The sequence below is a fragment of the Athene cunicularia genome (genome assembly GCF_003259725.1).
Source record: "Athene cunicularia isolate RWA chromosome 13 unlocalized genomic scaffold, athCun1 chr13_part1, whole genome shotgun sequence".
Taxonomy (NCBI): Eukaryota; Metazoa; Chordata; class Aves; order Strigiformes; family Strigidae; genus Athene; species Athene cunicularia.
Genome location: NW_020799117.1, coordinates 19,080,365 through 19,100,561, shown reverse-complemented (window position 1 = coordinate 19,100,561; position 20,197 = coordinate 19,080,365). Strand labels below are relative to the sequence as shown.

The 20,197-nt window shown below is 39.8% G+C and overlaps 1 protein-coding gene across 2 annotated transcripts in view; it reads right to left on the bottom strand.

The window, feature by feature from the left end:
• Window positions 1-20,197, bottom strand: part of CTNNA1 (catenin alpha 1) — a 100,691-nt gene that overhangs the window by 8,416 nt on the left and 72,078 nt on the right. For both annotated transcript variants that reach the window (XM_026857948.1, XM_026857949.1), the window contains 6 exons: window positions 13,670-13,826; window positions 8,025-8,225; window positions 6,794-6,945; window positions 3,815-3,925; window positions 2,109-2,290; window positions 1,256-1,361 (listed from right to left, as the gene is read on the bottom strand). In XM_026857948.1, coding sequence (XP_026713749.1) covers window positions 1,256-1,361; window positions 2,109-2,290; window positions 3,815-3,925; window positions 6,794-6,945; window positions 8,025-8,225; window positions 13,670-13,826 — 909 coding nt within the window. The remainder of the gene's footprint in view (window positions 1-1,255; window positions 1,362-2,108; window positions 2,291-3,814; window positions 3,926-6,793; window positions 6,946-8,024; window positions 8,226-13,669; window positions 13,827-20,197) is intronic.

The window sequence follows — 20,197 nt, the reverse complement described above, 5'->3', positions numbered from 1 at the left end:
AAAAAAAAAAAAAAAGAAAATGAAAAGGCATTGTAAACCTTCAGCCCAAGATCCCCTGAGATCTAAACACAAACTGCTCCATTTACCTACAGCAGCAGCACATTGGTTGTCAAAATGCTATAAGCAAGGAGACCCATTTTAAAAAACAGTTTTCAACTTTATCTCCCCATTGAACATTTCTCACTGCATCATTAATAAATTAGGGTGAAGACAACATCCTTTGGATGCAAAATTTAAAGAGAGATCTGCATTACAAAGATCTACTTCCAAAGTGACATGGTTTTATTTAAAACCTTGCATTATGAATCTACATTCAGAGAAGGATTGAAAAGCAAATGACAGCTGTGCAAAACAGAGCTTAGTCCATGATCTCAGACTTAACTTACCTGTGTTTCAGGGTCTCTCTTGAAGGCAGAATATTATTACTAATGCTGATGTTTCTCTGCAATTTGGGTGTGGACCAAGACCAAAGGAACTTTTGTTTGGCCCAACCCAGTTTCTGAAGTGGCTCAGGACAGGCAGATGAATTGCATAAAAAACACCTGAGCTGGCCATACTCGTTCAATTCCACGAGAATTCTTTTCAAATACTTCTGTACATAGAGCACAGCAACATGCACAACAGCCTGGGACAGCGTAGCAAAGCTTGGAACACTTTGTGCCCTGCTGGAAGTCTCTATCAACTCTGACCAAACAGCAAAAAAAAAACCAACCCAAACCTGGAAGAGTTCTGACAATCCCACCACTCAGTCTTCAGGGCATTTGAAAATTGTTAATATTAAAAAGCTGACTCAAAAATAACAATAAAGGTTGTGCAATAGGCCACGTTGTGCAATAATTATGGTGTTGCCTACACAGTCTTGTCATTGCTTTGGAAAGTATAGGGCATATTCTGAGCATGACAGAAGTGACATGAATTCAGTGTCAGTCCTGTTCAGTTAGAGAAACTGGCCTAGATACTATGTGACATGAAGCAGTGTTGGCATATTGCTACCTTAAAATGGTGGGTGCTTGATTTAAGCCAAGGAGCTGCTAGTGTTACTGTTGGGCATATTTAGCTGCTTACACTTCTTAGGGTGGCAGGAGAGCAGCTAGAAAAGGCTAGAAAATTCCAGCAGTAAACCTGGAAAATCAGTTAAAAAACCCCCAAACCCTCAAAACTAAACACATTTTCTCTGTTTATCATGTCAGCATTACTAAAAGATCTCCTATTGCTCATTTGTGCTGGAGGCTTATGAAAATGAATTTTGACTTACATGGTCAGCAATAGTCCGTCCCAGCTTGTCCATCCTTGACCCAGCCTCTGCAATCTTCTTGGCTGCACTAATCACATCTGATGTATTTTTCAATGGACCTTTACCTCTGCAAACGAGAACAGAGTCTACCTTCTAGCATCAGAAAACTGGAAGAGTGAACTATATATTGCTTTTCTCATTCTGTTCCATACAGTACTGGAAGTGATTCCCTAACCAAACAGCATGAATAAAATTGCACAGAAATAGGCAGGTGTAACTATTATATCACCTTCATTTTTGAGACTGTTTCTCTTCTAGCCCCTTCCCATATTTACATTAAATCTAGGAATAAAAACAAACTTTACTGTTTCAAACAACCTAATGATGATAAGAGATAACATTTTAGAAGACAGATTTGCAATTCTCATGGAATGCAACATCAAGTTTAAAAAAAAATCTGGTAAATGAATTTCAAAAGGCATCAAAAAGCCTCTTTCTTTTGCAAATAACCATACAAGGAACTATTTCTGCAGTATAGCGATATTGAGAAGCCCATAGAATTTAACGTTGTAAAGAACTGAGCAAGTGTGTGTATATATAAATATATGTTCCTTGGGATGAGAATCACCCTTAAGACAGACAGATAAGCAGTAACTGCTGTGTTTCTACAGATCAATTTAAACAGTTGTCACCACTCACTCACTGCATAGTAATGCATCTCTCAAGTTAATACACAGGCTGTAACAGGGTAACATTTAAAGCAAATTATAAGAAGTAAGAATCTTAGTGGTTCTTGCAAAATATTTCATTGAAAGATCAGCACCCCAGCCAGTTCTGAGAGAAGGTGTTGTGCGCAAAAATTAAAAAGACTTACCTGGTAAAGTCTGTCATTTCCATCATAATCATACACATTTGTTTTGCCAGAACAATTATATCATTACCGCTGTCATCCCATTTTGATACTTCAGCATCCAATTTACTCTTTTCTTCCTGGAAGCTTGCAACTTGCTCGGCAATCTTAGCTTTTTGCTCTTGAGGGAGCTGAGCCATGATAGCCTAAAAGAGAGAGTTTTTCTCACATTGCCTTATGCTGCCACTTGTAGAAGACTTTTTGGAACATTTCACTGATAACTAATTAAAGTCATGGAGATGGGGGATAAAACTTTAATAGCAATCCTCTACCTAGAGGCTTTACAGAACCATTTCCTTCCATTTTGAATTAAAGTTTATGCTCTTTCTTAAGAAAGAGCGTCCAGAAAGACAAGTTGACACATGAAACACTGGTATTTGCATGATAAAAACCGTTAGAATCCAAACAAGTTTGCCACATATTACTACCCCTCAAAGAAAAACTGCATGAAGAGGGGGCAGGGGGGAGGGAAACGATGACACAGACTTGTTTTTTCTATGAAATGTAAGTTTTAAAAGGAAGATTCACTTGGGTATCTTTCAGTATTGCAATACACAGAAGAAATATTATGAGTTTCTTTCCTGTAAAAAGCTAGATGTACTATTTTGAAACATGCATACTGAGGAAAGGGTAAGTGAAAATAAGTAGTATGTGCTTACTTCTGAATAAAATCTATTAGACTAGGTTTACAGCCTGTATGATACTCAATGCCCTTGCCTTCATAAATGCTAGGAGCATTCATGCCTCCAGGAGCAGGTGAAAAGAAGTCTTCAGTACAAGAAAGTCTCTGGCAGCAGTTGTGGTAAAAGGTAAATTAGAAGTGTCTGCATTTAAATAAAATGGGGGAAGAGACATACAGGAATAGAGAGAGCTTGTGCAAGGAAGGAGAGCATAAAAAATACTCTCAGTCAGTATAATTCCAAAGTCAATGTGGCAGAAGTTTGATAAATAAGGCCTAGATAATTCTTGCCTGGTTTCAGGCTAGAAGAGCCTTCACAAAAAAAATCTTCCATGGCACTTTCCCAAGAACGTAAATTGTTATCGATCCAGAAGGGGACACGTCAAATAAAAACAACAGGTAAGGCCTGGTTTTCCTTCAATGTACTGATTTTAAGTTTTCACCTATTAATGATTATTTATTACCTATCAATGCTTTCATTTTTAACAGTCACAGGAAATGCAGTTAGTTTAAATGATTTCATATTTGAGCTCCTCTCAACATTGTCTTGATAAATGCTCAGTGGCCAAACACACACACCAACATGTGCGCGAAGACATTTTGTAAAAACTTCTTGCCCGCAAACTTAAGTGTTTGCCTGTTGAAAATAATGTTAGTACAATGGAATGATTCACCCTGCATCTCCCTGCAGAAGCTCACCTAGCTAAATGGCAGTGCCTACAATGTCTGCGATGTGAAAGTATAAAGTAGTTCATTGGCATTAAAAGGATTTTGAACTTTCAGAACAGCCAAAATAAAACACAGACATTTCTCACATCCATCAGACCAACACATGCTGCATTTCACTTAACCTCCTTTTCAGAAAACTGGAAACAAAGGATCCAACATTTTCACCACCACCCCCAAAAAATTTAACCTGGATTTTCAAAGCAAGTTGAACTGTTTCTTGAAGGTAGGTCACAGTTTTATAATGCTCAGATTTCTTCCTTACCCTCGCACTTTGTCCAGCAATGAGCTGATCATCTTCAGTTTGAATACTTGTTCTGCTTCGGACATCAAAATCCTCAGTCTCAAAGTCAGAATCATCCAACTCTTCGGGAGTCTGAGGAAAGAATAATTGTCAGAGCCAAACAACAGATTTCATGGCTCTAAAAAAATCAACAAGAATATTATTTTTCAAGCAGAGAGAATGGAAATCAGTGAAGGTAAATATTATCCAATGTTTTCAACAAAAAGGTAAATACAGGGACTGTATCCAACTTGCGACCATGTGTGATTACATATGCCTGGCTGCCCATGTTAAACACCACACGGATCCCCAAAATTACATACCAGTAACTAAACATCTGAGATTTGTCAGGACACTAATGCACTCAGGATTTCAAACACAGAAAAAAAGTTTCCGCAAAACGAACAGTATTTTTGCAACTTGCTTAAATGTAAAAGCTTCACATGAGATTCTGAAGCTAAAATTACACACAGCTTTACGGCCTGGTTCAAAACCACAGACGTTGTCTTTAGCACAATTATGAATCAAAGCATTGACTAAATTAACGACAGATAAAATATACCGAAATTTATTCTTATCCCCCAGGAGAAGCTGAAAAATTTTAGCTAGTAAGGGCCAGCTTTTATGCTGTAGGCTAAACACATCTGACCTAGTTCCTGCTTGCCTAGGATTTATTTTTGCTACTGCCAGTCTATAGCTGGAAAACTTTTTATAAAGCTTATCAAGTTTAAACGTATGTTTGTCAAAATACTACATCTTTGCTTAGAGTGGCACTTCATAACAATTCTGCAGAGCTGGATCAACAAAGGACTTCACTGATAAATGTAATAAATTGTGATTAACACATAAGATATAAATAAAGTCCTTGTTCTTCAGCTTTCTTTCCTATGATTTGGATTTTACAAACTTTTCCAATACAGACATCTTGTAATACACTTAAAATAAAGATGGATATGCAAAATAGTTGCCAAAAATCAAAGGTGATTATGCTGACAATCAAGACCTAGGGTATTTCAGCCACCATCTCCTCTCCATGCCTAGAAGAACAGAGCATATTCACAAAATCAGCATAAGGACATATATTGAGAAGTAGTTCAGTGTATTTTTTTTTTTTTTTTTAAAAAAAAAAAAAAAAAAGGAAACTGTTCTGCTGCATCTTTAGAAACTGTTCATAATTCCCAAGCCCCCTCTCTGCCCATCCATCCCAAAGCCCAAACAACCTGGGGTATACAAAGTGTAAATCTGCCTTTCCACCTGTCATCAAGAGCAAAAACTCCTCTAGGGGTGATAAGAGATTGACTGGGGATCAGGGAGGAGAGAGCTTTACTTCAATAACCTACAAATACAGTACGATTTTAGTTTTGAAAATACAGTGCATAAACACAAAAATTAGGTGTTTGAGTGACTTTTCCTTCTGGTTCTTGTAAAGAACAAGTGCCACCAGACAAAGTTTCAAGAGAATAAGCTCGTTTACCCCAGCTGAGCTTTACAGCATTCTCCTCTGACCATGGTTACTCCTGTGGTCCAGTTTTAAGACAAAGCCCTGGAGAAATGGTGGCTTGCTATCCCCATTTGGATGGCTCTCTTATCCTAAATATGTTCTACACCTTACAGCCCTTTGGACAACAAATACTAACATTTTAATTTCTGTAGAGGTCAGTGATGTGTCACCAGTGAGCTGCCATTAGCTACTGGCAGCTGCAACAGAGCCGTGGCACCCTGACATCAGAGGTGCGGCGCAAGGGGAAACACTGGGATTCCTGGCATCACCAGCTCGGTTAATTACAGACGACATGGAATTGGCAGCCATGCCTTCATGTCTTGAGTAACAAGGACTTCAGCAGGGGGTGAATCAAATTAGTTTGTCTGCATAGCAGGAGAGCATTGGTATCTTCATCTAACCCTGCTTGTCTCTAAATTCCAAGCTTAAATTTGAAAATAAGTATATGGAGAGCACATATGCAGTTGTCAACTTTTCTTCTGATTTTCTATCTGATTCTTTGCTTTAAGCAGCAAACGTGGAAGATAATATTGCAATGGTTACTATAATCACATATATTCTGGGGCTGTACATCCTTAGTGTACTTATCACCAACATACATCTGCCACGGTTACCATTTTGAAAGATGAAGACAGCTTCTCTGCAATGCATTTAAGTGAGAGGAGCACAAGGAAAAAAAAAGGAAAAAAGGGAATAAACCCCCTACATTTGTTTTTGGTGTGTCTGGCTCCTGGCTATTTTCACCATGCTAAGATTCAAGAAACACACCCATAGGTCAGCACCAACAGAATTTTTGCTCCTGCATCCCTTCAGTCAACTGCAGGAGCTGTTCTGTACCTTCCCCACCCAACTCCTACCAGTCTAACACTGCCTGACCTACCAGAAATTAGCACTTCCAACTCACACTCACTGCAGCTGAGACACACAAGCACAGAAGAGACAAAGCCTCTATGAACCGGTCCCTGTTTACCAAGGTTAGCCAACTGATGAGTTACATGCTCTAGGAACTACAGACTAACTCATCTAAACCTGTTTTTCACAAACTAGCATTAATTCTCAAGATCTACTTACTAAAGAGCCATCAGGTTTTACTTCTAAGCTCTCAAACTGTCAAAGAGCATCTATAGTTATGAATCTTGCTGTTGTTAAATCAAAGATCACCGATTTTAGCACATTATCAAGCAAGGCATTAACACAATATTACAAAAGATGCATGGAGGGTATTTATTTAGCATCACAACTCTGGCTATCATGGATGCTCAGATCTGTTTAATGAAATTGAATGAAAATGTACTTCTGAAGTACTCCACGGTGATTAGCGATTTTTAAGACTAGAATGTTAATATGAGCTACATGAAAACCATATGCTGTCTGCTCTCAGTAAAACTGCTGCTTGTCAGTTCAAAGGTAGAGAAAAGTGAGCAGAAGAAGAGAAAGCTGTTTAAGTAAGTTATGCTCACCCGGATCATCAGTACAGCTTTCCTGATATCTCGTATTCCATCGTACACCAGTCGTGAAGCATCGATAAATTCATTTTCATCCATTGGCTGAGCAGGGTCTGAACTCAGTGCTTCCACAGCAGCTTCTACTTGCTCAGTAAACCGCGGCATAACTGAATTAAGAACACAAAGTAACAGTCAGTGCCCACCCCAATGCCACTTTCCACTACAGAGGTGTGCGTGCCTCCTTGTTAACTATCACTGGAAGTTGTGCAGTGGTTCCATTTAAATCAAAACATTTGTTACAGAATGTCAATACTGCAGCTCAAGTCTCAGTCCACTTCAATTTCTATTTACTCTGATGCTATTTGTTTTTTTCCCCCTTAGTGAAAAGTTTATCGCACCCTCTTAGTGGACAAGAGGAAAACACCTGGGAAGCCATTAGAAACTATGGGATAAAATATTAAGCATTTGTTTAATGTTCCTTGCAGATGTACATCATTTGTTGGGGAAAAAAATATTACCACCACGAAGCTCAAGTTTAACAAGGCACTGGAAGAGGGCAGGTTGCACTGCTGTACTTCAGTGACTCACTGAACCCCAGGAAGAACATCACAGAACCATTTATTTACAGTCTGTTCCTTTCTTCAGTGTCACCTTCGATTCTTCAACAAAGTAATTAAAGCAAAATCAACAATTAATAGTTGGTGCAGCACTCATTGAAGCAACCAAAATTATTCCTTACCCTATATGGATGTTACCATCTAGTTCACAGGAAACACCCTAATTTACCATTTAGGTGTGGGGGACTACCACATTTCTTTAACAGTTATATCTTACAAAATTTACCAGAAATTATTACCCAAAATTTACTTTACCAGGCCAATGTGGCAGAAATTTTCTTTCTGGATCCTGAACACTTGCAGAGCCTGGTACAATACTGCAAGACAATCAGCATAACTTTCAAGCCCTGACTCAGTGTTTGAGACTCACTCCCCAGTGGTTTAGCTTTTACAGCTCAGTCAATGACAGCGAGCACAGGGAGACCTTGTACACCGCTGAGTTTTACACCAGTCAACACAGCAAAATTACATTTCTCATTCTGTAACAGCTCTGCAAATAACTCCCACTAATTTTCATTATAGTATATAAATGGAGTCTTTAATAGATTTCACAGGTACATTAGTACCAGGTTGCCCATGCAGTTGTAAGCAATATGAGTTTAGGGATCTTGGGAGTAACTGACTCTTACCTGTGTTGGACAGTAACTTCGTTGCTTCCAACACCTTCTCAGTGTAGACTCCAGGTTCGTAGTTATCCATTTCAGAAGTGACAACATGAATGACTCGAGCAGCACGTCCTCGAATTGCACCAGCTGTGCGGTCTAAACCATCAACATCTTTTTCTTGGAGAGCAATGACACATTTGTTTACATCTTCTAAAATATGATTCTCTGGTGGTAAAAGAAGGAGGATTTACATGGTAATATCTTCTTTTCTGTTGCAGTCATCAGCATTGCAATTTCTCAGATTGTGACCTGCTCTATAAAGCCACCAATGAGGTGCTGTAAAGCATTAATTTTTAAGCTTGCTACAACCAGCAAACGGCTGTCCTTCCGAACTAGGTGTAAGAAACCCCATCAGTCCATTCACCTACTGGCATCCACACTTCTTGGCCCGTTTGTACTCAATTTTACCAATGGAAAAGCTGAGTTCATCTGAATTCTCCCTTAACATGTTTCTTTCCATATTCCCTCCTCCATATTGCCTAAACCCTTATTCCAAATATTTGCAAACCACTCCCCTGTCATTCCATGTGTGGGGTGATGAGGCACCCTCCCCAGCGCCACACCTAATCCACTCAACACTCTAATAAGACAGGGGCATTTGTTGCACGTTTCTAGCTTCCTACATAGTGTTTTCCTACAACCACACACATGTCATCAGAGAATATTAAACTGTTAGTCCTCCATTCAAATTTAAGACACGTAACATATGCAGTGATTTATGCAGAAAGCGTTCCAGTGACAGAGTATTCATTGCCTCTTAAGAAAACAAAAAATAAAGCCAAGACCTCTTATTTGTAATTTACTTTCAGAATAGACATTTTCTTTTTTATACAGATTTTTTCTCCCATTTATCTAGTTCAAGAAGCCCCAAATGAGTAAAATCCCATAAGAGATTTCTGAAGATGCCTAGAGAGGTTGGGATCCTCATTAGGGGAAGCCTACCCAAAAGGTCTCCCAAACTCCATTAGAGACCTCTTTAGTATATCAGTACCAACACTCTGATATTGCCATCCAACATCAGCATTTGGGCTGCTTGGTAAGAAACCAACTTGGAAACATTTCTGCTCTGTCACTTAAAATAGCTTCCAGCGTTACTTACCATTGACTTAATCTTGCTACACTGCCAATCTGTGCCACTGGAGTGGCTTTTATTCCCTACGCAGGTAGTAAAAGAGCCATTTTGCAAGAGTTTTTAGAGACGAGAAGCACATAGAGTTGACTGATGGAGGATTTGTATAAACTGGCTGAAAGGATTGCTGCTGGAAGTGTTATGCTTAATTTACATAAAATTAACAGAGCCAGGTGCAATATTGTGAGACTTCTGTAAGCAATCTGGACAAAAAATACACTTGTGAAATACCTCTGAAGCAACTCAGCCTGAACAAGTTCAGCTGAGGGCAGAATGTGGCCCTAAGAGAGAGAAGTGCAGGTTCATTAGTGATTTGACAAGTCAGTGAGCAGGCAGCCAAGGTACAAGAGCTGCAGCAAGGAGCACACAGAGTTTCGGTATTTAAAACAAGAGACAGACATTCCTGCAAGTTGCAACAGTAAAAAGAAAAAGCATCGGCGTCAGGCCAAACCAGACTGCTTATTGCTTGAATTCCTTAACGAATAAATTAAGCCACAGACCATTTAAAAGCCTCTTTGGATTATATGAACTTTAATAAAAGGCATGGACAAAATGAAGATGAATATTTAAATGCCTGCTGATCATATAATGTCTTTTGCAGATGTGAAGTGGCCAGAAAGACACTTCTGGGGAAGGGTAACCCCAACACAGGGCAGGCTGCAAGGGGCCCTGGGGTAGTATAGGACTGTCAGGTGCTTCCACTCTGGTTATACTCTCCAGTTGGATGGTAACAAATAAGAATTGACACTCTTCTGTGGGCTTGTATATACACCTGTCCTACAGGCATATGGACCACAAGTGTCTGGCACAAAATGCCATCTGCTGAGGCTGGGGTGGCAGAGCCCAGGAAATGCTGATGTACAGGTTCACTGCCAGCACCTTCAGGGACGTGTCAACGCCGTCCTGCATCAAAGCTAACAGCCTGCCTGTTGCTGAGCAGGAGAAAAATCTCACAGCAATATAATATAACATAGAATGTAACACAGGCAATGGCAAAGGGATCTTGTCCTATCAAAATAACTCTAAGGAAAAAATGGTGTGGTTTGGCAACAAGGTAAGAGGAAAGACATTCTTCCAATAAAAATGATTTTTAGAGCAAACAAGGAAATACATAGAACTGTGAAAAGCTAACAGAACTATAAGTCCCCTACAACTGTCAATCCTCAATCCACCCCTGCTAAACACCTTCCACCTCCACCTACCTCCCCATTAAAGGGATTAAGAAATGCTTTTCCAAATATCCCAAGAAGTCTGCAGGCTACAGGAGATCGAGACCTAAAAGCAACAGTCTGGAGATAAAGCCACAGATGCATAAATATAACTCTGCTTCTCTGCTGTGTCCCCTACAGCAGATCTCAGAACATTTTCTGTGCTGGACCTTCTCTTGACAAGGGACACTGGAGGAACCAGGTCAAGCAGTAGTGTCAGTAGACATGGTTATGAAACAAGTACTTGAGTGTTCATACACTTGTAAATACAGGATTCATCTTGTAATGAAGAAGGACAATCATCAGGCCCAGGCAATATTCATCTGGAGGCTCTTAAGACAAAATAGCTCTGCTGTGATGGGCAGACTCTTGCATAAACCCCTGTCAGCAGCAGAGGAACAGAAGGCAGCAAATGGAATGGGGTTTTTAGAGGGTTTCAAAAGAGATCCAGGTAAATTCAGAACGCTGAATTTGACAATTATATGGCACTATCAGTAACTGCTCTGAAGAACAGAAATAGTGGGCACACAAACATATCCAGAGTGCTTAGGGAAGGCACTGACAAGAGGGATAAGAATTACAGAAGGTACAGAAAAGCTTTGAAATGAGGAATAATGAAACAGGCAAAAACTCTGCAGTCAAGAAAGAGACGAAAGAGACAACAATGTGTATGACAGAAGTCTGTACATTTACAAACAGCATGAAGAAAGTGAGTAGGGAAAAAACCCTCTTCACCATCCTCTACTACAACTAGGGGCATCAAATGAAGCAAATAGTTGACACTGCAAAAACGAGGAGGTTCTTCACACAGAGCAGTGTTAAGCTGTGAATTTTTCACAGGATGATGGAGATGCCAGGGGTTTATAATGGTCAAAAGAGCAACTAACACAAGCTTAAATGAGAAAAATCTGTCAAGGACTGTTCAGTAGATAGCACCTCTGATGCTGGCACTCCTTGAGCTGCAAACCTCTCATGGCTGGGAGCGTTTAAGGAAAGATCTTTAGGCTACAGGACTCCTCTGCTATTCATCTTGTATGCCCTGACAATTAAACACGGCCAGATCACTGTCCTAACTCAACAGGGTCCTTCTCATGCTATGCCCTTCATAAAATGTTGTAACCTGCAAGCTTATCTGCAACACTCCACATTTATGATATTCTATCATCTAAACCCAACATCTCTTTCATCAAGTCTTTACTTGTGGATAATGGATACAACTCTGTAGCATAAGCTGAACAATGAAGCATATACTTTATGATGGACAGCACAACATGTTGTAGGAACGTGGGGTTTTTTTAAATATACACACACAGACTCACAAGAACTATTTTAAATTCTGCTTACATCCCAGTTAGTAACTGATACAAACTGACACAAACTTCCTAATAACCCCAAACAGAAGCTGGTATTAAATCATATCCATCACAATTTTATCCAAAGAGATGTTTTGACTTTTAGCAGATGAACTGGAATTGTGGCATTTATATAGAAAACATTTATCAAAGTTCAAACAAATAATATTTAAAGCAATATTTATTGCTTTAATATTTTTATAACATCTCTTTGATAACGCAGAAGATGCAAGCAATTGCCAACTGCACTTGAGCATCTGAAGTAGTCTCAACCTACAACATTTCCATGGCATCGTTTTGGGTGCCAAGCAGACACTCGAGGTGAACTCTCTCCTGAGTCAGCCTGCCACTGCCCTAGGAAAGCAGCACTCCCTGCGTATTGCCAAGCCCTTGAAAACTCCTCTGAGCAACTCAGCAGTGGGCCCACACCATAACCTGTCCCCTCAAAAGCAGAGTACCCATCTCCTCGAATGACCTATACAAGGATGCAGACCACTCAGTTCCAGTGGCTTGACCCATTTTGATCCACACCTGTAAGTGAAATACAGTAACAAAGCTTTATACAGACCTCATTTTAACAGACTAGCCCCTTTTTCTCTTAAAACATTTTGTACACTTGCGGGCAAACTCCAAGTGGAGCCATGAACTTCAGCACACAATTCTCTCTAAATATATTTCCCCAGAAATAGGCTCCTCACAGCTGTGTGATTTCAACTACTGCTGCAACAACGAGCTCGCAGACAGATATAAAAAAGTAGGACATTCAATTGCCTAATAAGTTTATGCTAACTCATTGTAAAGAAAATTTTAATTCAAAAGCCAGGGAACCACAGTACAACATGTATGATAATACAGGTGACTCATCATAGGAATACTAGTTCGGGATTTTTTTCCCCATGGTTAGGTTTTGTTTGTTGTTTTGTTTTTTTTTTTAATTATAAAAAAGTAAATATTCAGGACCTTAGTTTTTCATCACTTAATACTTCTGACCCCACACATCTTCCTGGGAAATCTCTCTTTAAAACTGGAGGTTTTAGGTCACCTGAGATGCCCAAATCTGTTTGCACCAAGAAAATTAGACCCTCCGTTTGTAGCAGCAATTTAGAAACACTATTGAAGACACAATTCATATGGTTATATCACCATGTCCTCTGTCTAGAGCAGAATTAGAGGATGTGGAAATAAAAATGCTTCCCTTATTTCTAGGTCGTGGCAGCTAATGGTGAGTCTTTATCAATGATGCTGATAAAACAGATTATCTTGGCAAGCACTCTGCCAAATGGAATTATCAATTATAATGATCTAATATTTTAAAAACTTTACTGAAGCTGACATGGTTAAAAGTATTCACAGAACATTGTCCATATGAACAGTTTAAATTAACTTGTATGACCATGGTTTGATATTCATTTTTGTTTACATAAGAAGAATCTAAGGTGAATTGAAGGATGGTCTTTTTTGCTAGTTCATAACTCGAACATATTCTATTTCCCCCAATGTTACTGGTGAGGTTTGTCTACAGTAGCTAGATGGTAATTCATCTGTAGTTCTGCTAGCAATTCAAAATCTTGAGACATAAAGTGTCTTTCGCTATGTTTAAGCTGATCTGTCTACTGACATGTAAATATATACATTTATGCATGCACAGGCCCTAAGTGCAATGACAGGTTTCTAGAGTACCTGCTGAACTAAACTATCACTGTTTTCACGCTATAAAAATACCTCTTCTCCTTGTGCCAAGATCTCCTGCTCTATTTTCACACCTCGCTTGGCAGAAGACGATGCTTGCCAGGTGAAGTGTACCAACACCATCCCTTCCAAAAACCCGAGAAGACTCCAGAACACGTGTAGAAGCCACCCGTTCCCAGAAATAAGCTCAGTTATAAGAATGATTATTTCTGAGATTGAACCCCTGATTACCTGATACAGCTAGGAAGTCATCAATGGAAGTGATGTCATCAACAGCATCCGTCAGCACGCGGACTTGCTTCTCCCACTGCTCTTTGAAGAGATCCATGTTTTCTTGAGCCAGCTTGCTTTGGGGTTTAGCAGCCAGAGCCAGTGCAGCATTAATGACCTGTAAAAGACCTCTGGATTTTTAAAACACATCCTTAACAAAACAATTAGTTCCTGTATGTTTATCCAATGAACCCAACAGCAAACAAAGCAAATTTATTAAGTTTTCAAGAAATTGATATTTAAACACAAAAGTGTTTTAATTCTGTTGGTCTCATATCCAACTCATTACTGCTTTCACATTTATTGTGGTTAGTTATTACAAGTAAAACCACTTGGCAAGTATTCACAAGAACTAACTTCACCTTTCTTTAACAGCTCATGTTAAAAAGGTGTTGCGTTTTGAGTGCAGCTTGTGTTAAGTATTTTAGACAGGGTGACATTTAGTACACTGGAGGCTGCGTTTCCTAAGCTACTTGCCAGAACCTGAGAAAAAAGGTCAAAAAAGGATTAATCTTACACAGTTGGAAGTAGAAACAATATGCAAATACAAAATTAAAGATAAGTTTTGCATTTATCTTCTTTTCCTTAAAGCTTTACTCTGTACTTTACCCGTAATTGTTACAGTACCTTAAAATTTCCGTTATGGCTGTGGAAGAGCCAGATTAGCCAGGGAACAGGAGGAGAGAGTACTCTTTGATGCTCCTCCTGACTAGGCCCCCCACACTAATTTTCTGCAAACCTTAAGACTGTAATTTACTCTAGATCTTTGTTTTTCTAAGCAGAACAAATGCTACATATACGGCTGGGTAACAAAGTTTATGCTGTACCAACTAATTGGTCTGTTAAATGACCAAAAAAGCCTCTTTGGGTGTGAGAAGAAAACAATCTGAAAAGCCTGCTCCTGTTCTTGCTGCACTGTGCTCCAGCAGAATGACCTGGAAACATGCCAGGTGTGAGAAACTATCCACAGTCAGACTGACATGACAATCCTAATCTTGCTTTCAAACACCTGAGAGAGCTAATTAATTTACAAGTTCAATGTGTAATTTTTCTTCTCTACTTTAGGACTGTATTAATTTCACAAAGTTGCCAAACAAAACATGCAAGGACCAGATGTTCTTGGTTTTCCAAAATCTACTTTCTCTACCTGCTTCATTTAAGAGTGTCATAAAGCATTAAAAAATATACATAACTCACTAAACATGGAAATGATGGTGATGTCAAACATATCATGATGGCACTGAATGAATCAGGCAGGAGAAGGAGGCTGATTCACCCAAGGGATGCTAGAAATTAGCAGTGACTGAGGAAAATTCACAGAAAAGCTATACTGCTCTCCACGCTCATCCTGCCTCTGGAGAGGGAGGCTGCAAGTCTGGGTCACAAATTAAAATGAGCTCTATGGGTTTGTTAACACAGACAAATGCAAGAAATAATCTGGCACAAGAGGCAATCTGTTCAGGAGACCTGCAGGGACAAAGCATACCTTTGAACCCTGGCAATAACAACAGTGCCTGCCCTTTGTGAAGAACGTGGGGGACTCTGCTGCTTCCCCTGCCTCAAACCAGCCACTGAAGTCACACCTTGTGTGTAGGCAGCGGCAGTAATCAGGATGTCCCTTCAGAGAAACCTGCTGCCAGCCATGAGCCATGCTGCGCCACTGCCGTCACTCACACTGCCTGTTAAGATCAAGACCTGAAAGCCCTGAAAAAAGCCTTGCAACACACAAGAAAATGATGTTTAAAAATTTTAAATCAAACAGAAATAGAGGTTTTAGAAAGGGAAACCTGTCCTCTGCTCAAAAGCCCTCTTAAGTCTAGCCGCCACCATTTCTTGCCCTAGTCTGACCTATCAATTAAAATCTAGATATCCTAAATTTTATGAAGGAGAATTCAAATAACAAGTGTCCTGCAAACAAAAAGGGTAAACTAGACAACGGTCCAGAAATCTGCTCTCAGATTTTATCCTGCTAGTAACCATAACTACTGAGACAGAGAAGATGATACCAAGGGTCAGGACATTTTCTCCTACTCTGTTGTAGATGCCTTGGCTAATATCAGATATGAAAACATCCTTTAAGCACTGAGACAGGTCAGCATTAATGCCAAAGGAACATATGGCCTGTGTACCTGTGTGATGTACGTTTGGACAGCAGCATCTGTCTGAACATTTAATCTTTGTCAACAGCACACGTCCAATCCCAGATGCCCACATTTAGCAACTCTTCACACGTAAGGGAAGAGCTGTCATAGATAGAGGGCTCTGCAAACGCTCAAGAAACTCAAACAGGTCCTTGTCACCAGATCCAAATGCAGGAGGCACAAGCTGCACCACTACCCTCCCAAGCAGCAGCTTGTCCAGCTGAAAAAAGGAAGTTTCTCTATGCACCGCAAACAGCAAACACACACGGCTGCAGAATTTTTTTTTTTTTTAAATGGCTAAGTAAAACTAGCATGCAAGATCTCCCTTACAATCACATGTGTCTTGCATTTGGAAAGCAGCCAGCAGTGCTAGAGATGAGAACAATCTGGTGGGGAAATTGAGGGGTATCAAGTGTCACTATGAAGCTAAAGACAAAAGTACCACTTAGGAAACCCATACAGGTATGTGTGTGCTCAGGAAGAAATTCAAGACAGCAGATACAACTCAACAGTCCTTTTTGGTAGCACATACACCATCTCCATGTGCCAAGTGGTCACAACATTGAGTTTTAGCAGGGGTGATAAAACACTCTATGTGCAGCTTAGTATTCATATAGGCACATTATCCTGGACATGTCTCACACATCTGCTTGAGGTAATGTCCCCAGGATTACTGACAAAACCCTGTAAATTATCTGCTAGAGTAAATATGCTCTTATGTGACACCTGGTATCCAGTACAGAGTGACTGACTCATTTCCCAATATATGCTTAGATAGACATGGGAAAAGGACAGGGATGCTGGATCTTTAAATAGTCTGTGTATGTAAGAGGACTATGATTCCTTTAGTATCTAAAAAATTAACACTTGGGGGAGGGACTGATTAAAGTACACTATTGCTTCTCAAAAAAATCATGAAGCATTGGGCAATTAATTTAAAATATGAGTAACTCTTAGAGGAAGGAGATGAATATATACATATTGTTCAAAAACTAGGGAGCACATGTCCACACTACCTGAAAAGTAGCCACTTCCATGTAAAACATTTGGCAATCTCACGGAAATATTCTGTATTTCAGAGCTTTTCAAAATGCTGCCAGAGCACTGTGATCACAATGACTCACTGAAGTCGTACAAAGAAGAGAATCAAACGGGGACATTTTGAGACTATCCAGAAGGAAATGAAGCATGGCAAGAAAACACGCTATTTTTATCGGTGCTTTGTTTCATGGAGCAATTGCAATGCTCAAGTCAGACAGCCCAGTGCTCGATAACGTGGTTCCAGCGAGTTATGGAGTTGCTCTCCTCCACCTTCCAGCTTCCTGTGGCAGCAGCCAGGACTTGGCAACACATGCCCTGAGATCCAGGAAGCTAAGGATTCAGAAGACTTGCATCTGATGTCTCAATCTGTACCTCAAATCCTCTTCTCATGTCTTTCATGGGAAGAATCTGCGGCTTTTTTAAATTTTATTTTTCCCTATTGGAACTAAAGATGTCAGACTGAATTTATATCTTTATACCCTTGCAGGGCAGGACTCCCCAAGGTTTCCTGAAGAGTGACTTCTGACTTCTTACAAGACTACAGCTATTTTGCCCAGAAGCCCTCTTAAAAAGCACAGCTATTCTGGGACAGAAAACACCTTAACCTTAGATATACTTCTGTGTAAATTAAAGCCACTGGGTCACCCAGAAATAACTTTTTTAGATTTAATTTAGTATGGCTTCCAGCCCCACCTTTATAGCACCCCATCTGAAAGACTGATAGAGGGTACAAGAAATGGTGGTGTTTGAACACTTGGCTGGCACAGCTAAAGAAAGTAGTTTTCATTTAGGAGAAGAAAACTATCACCTATTCGTTTTGCATTGCAGTCCCTACCTGTTGTATCTTTATATAGTCTCAGTGCACAAGATGTCTGTAAGCCACCTAACTCTCCATTTCCATGGCTATAAGCACTTTTTAATTTTTTGCCTCAGTCTTTTTGATAGGGATTTTTTGCTCTTTACAGGAGACTGTTCCTTCTGCAGCTAGTTTAACTCTGCCCTGTTCCCTGTAGTATTGGTTTTAGGGTGCTACTGTGTCACAATAAGGAGGAGCTTTTCAGTTTCAAAAGCTCTTAAACACTCAGTCCTCTGCCCTCTCTTCACTACTTATCTTTTCTTTGCAACCAAAATATCTACAGTTCTTAAATAACTCACTTGGGTTTTGTTTTTAAATAAAGATCTTGATTTACCAGCTTTATTGTGGTTTCCTTGAGTTATAAAATAGCTCCACGGCCTTCAAATCCAGGATACTTTGCATTTGTGGGAAAAAAAACAAAGCTAATAAAACAAGCAACCACCAGCTATCATCTCAGAGGCAGAGGAAAAAGGGACACACGTAAACCAAATCCCAGCTAGGATGTGAAAATCAGTTTTAATCTGGAGTACATGAGAGGGAGCTCATCAAGCACCCCGCAGGATCAAGTTTGTTTTGGGAAGAAGATCTGACAGCGAGCAAGGGCAGAAGCAGTGATCTCAGCTCTGCCTTTTGGAGCAACCTCAGCACAAGGCTGAGTGAAAGAAGTCTCTTTATTCAATCTGCCAAAACTGGTAATTGCACCATGCAGTGCCCCTCCTTTGCTCCATTTTACTGCTCCAGTGATACAGAGGGCTAGTTGTAAGGTAGAAGCAAAAATACAATTCTTGGATCACAGCTTTCCAAATAGTCAACAAATGAAGTCATGACCTTACCACTAAAGGTGCCTTACCAGCTGAGCCCAGCCAGGAGTCTCCTCTTGCCCAGGTAGATTTTATTGCCTCTATTTTTCTCTATTAAAGCACAGCTTGCTTACTGGCAGTTTGTAAGCTGCTGCTCATAATTTAATTTTACACATGCCAGATGCCAAAGTTACCTCCAGCATTCACCCTACTCATGTCTCCTTCCCTGCTGCTAATTGCATTTTGCGTTGAGTAGAAAAAAAGGTTCATAAGCAGGACATTTAAGTCACTTCCAGTTACATCCAACCGCAGGTTTGCATCCATGTGTCTACGTGTGCTAACCCTCTACACACTTCGATAAAAGCACTCTGCAGACTCTGATGAGATGAAATGCCCAGAAGCAAAACATACAGAAGATTGTTTTTCACTTTCACTAACTATAGTGGCAGTGACCAGCAAGTGTACAGAGGCTGATGCACCAAAAGAAGGAAAAGTTTGCTTTGATTTCCAATACTTTGTTCCAGGGCATAAAAGGAACTTTGAGCACTTTTCTTTCTTACAAGTTACACAGAGCGACTGCAAGAATCTCTGCCGATATTTACTATTATTGTTACAGTGCTATAATGACACAAGGATATGCACTTCTACTGGAACATGACCTTTTCCAGTTCAGCATATACTACTAAGTGTTTACTATTTGCATACTGTGTATAGATAATTATCCTATCAACTTCCCTGTATATGGAAAAAGCATTTTCATTTGTAGCCGAGGACTGATATTATAGTACCAGTCAATGTAGAAGTTGCAAGAATTTTTGTGCCATTTGTTTTGGTGTCTATTTGTGTTGCTTCATTTTGCATTTCACTGATTTCAGGTGCTGAAGCTTTGGGGGTTTCAGGGACTCTGTGTCTTTTCTGGAATCTGTTCTGCTACTACACTCACAGATCATACTATGCCAGCAATGAAAACACAGGGTCCTCACACACTAACATACCTCCTTCTACAGAATTGAATCCCTTTCTCTTCTATCTTTGCTTCTTTTTATGCATCAGTCACTGCTAAAGTTTCTAATACTGTTTCTTTGATGGCTACTCCTGTCCTGTGCTGGCTCTTCTTCACAGCAAGCCTGCATGATACAAAACTGCAACTCAAGCATTAAGTTTTTAATGTAAGTATTTCTACTCAATGCCAGTAAAATGCTTCAAGCACCTGTAATTAAACAGTCTGGAGATAGATCTGCAAGTTAGTACGTTCAAAAAATGTCAGTCTTTTAAAGAAAAGAAAAAAAGAGGACAATTGTTCCACGTTAAGCCTTTACTGCAAGAAAAAATGAAGTTATCTCACCCAACAGCCACCAGGAAACTGGCAGTAACTGGGGACTTAAGGAGAAGAGAAGATCTGCTGGTCATGTTTGGGTTTGGTAGATTTGAGGGGGTGGATTGGAGGGATTTTTGTTTCTCTAAGATGCTGCGACTTTTAAACAAAAGGGTTTGTGCTGTTTGGAACCTCTACATGGGATTCTTTACGGCTTTGTATTTTGTCTATCTGTGTCAGTAGGTGTGATCAGCATATGTAACCATCTGCCTCATCAGAAATCTATAAGCAGCAAATTGCTTTTCAAGCATTTCAAAACTGGAATATAAGGATGTG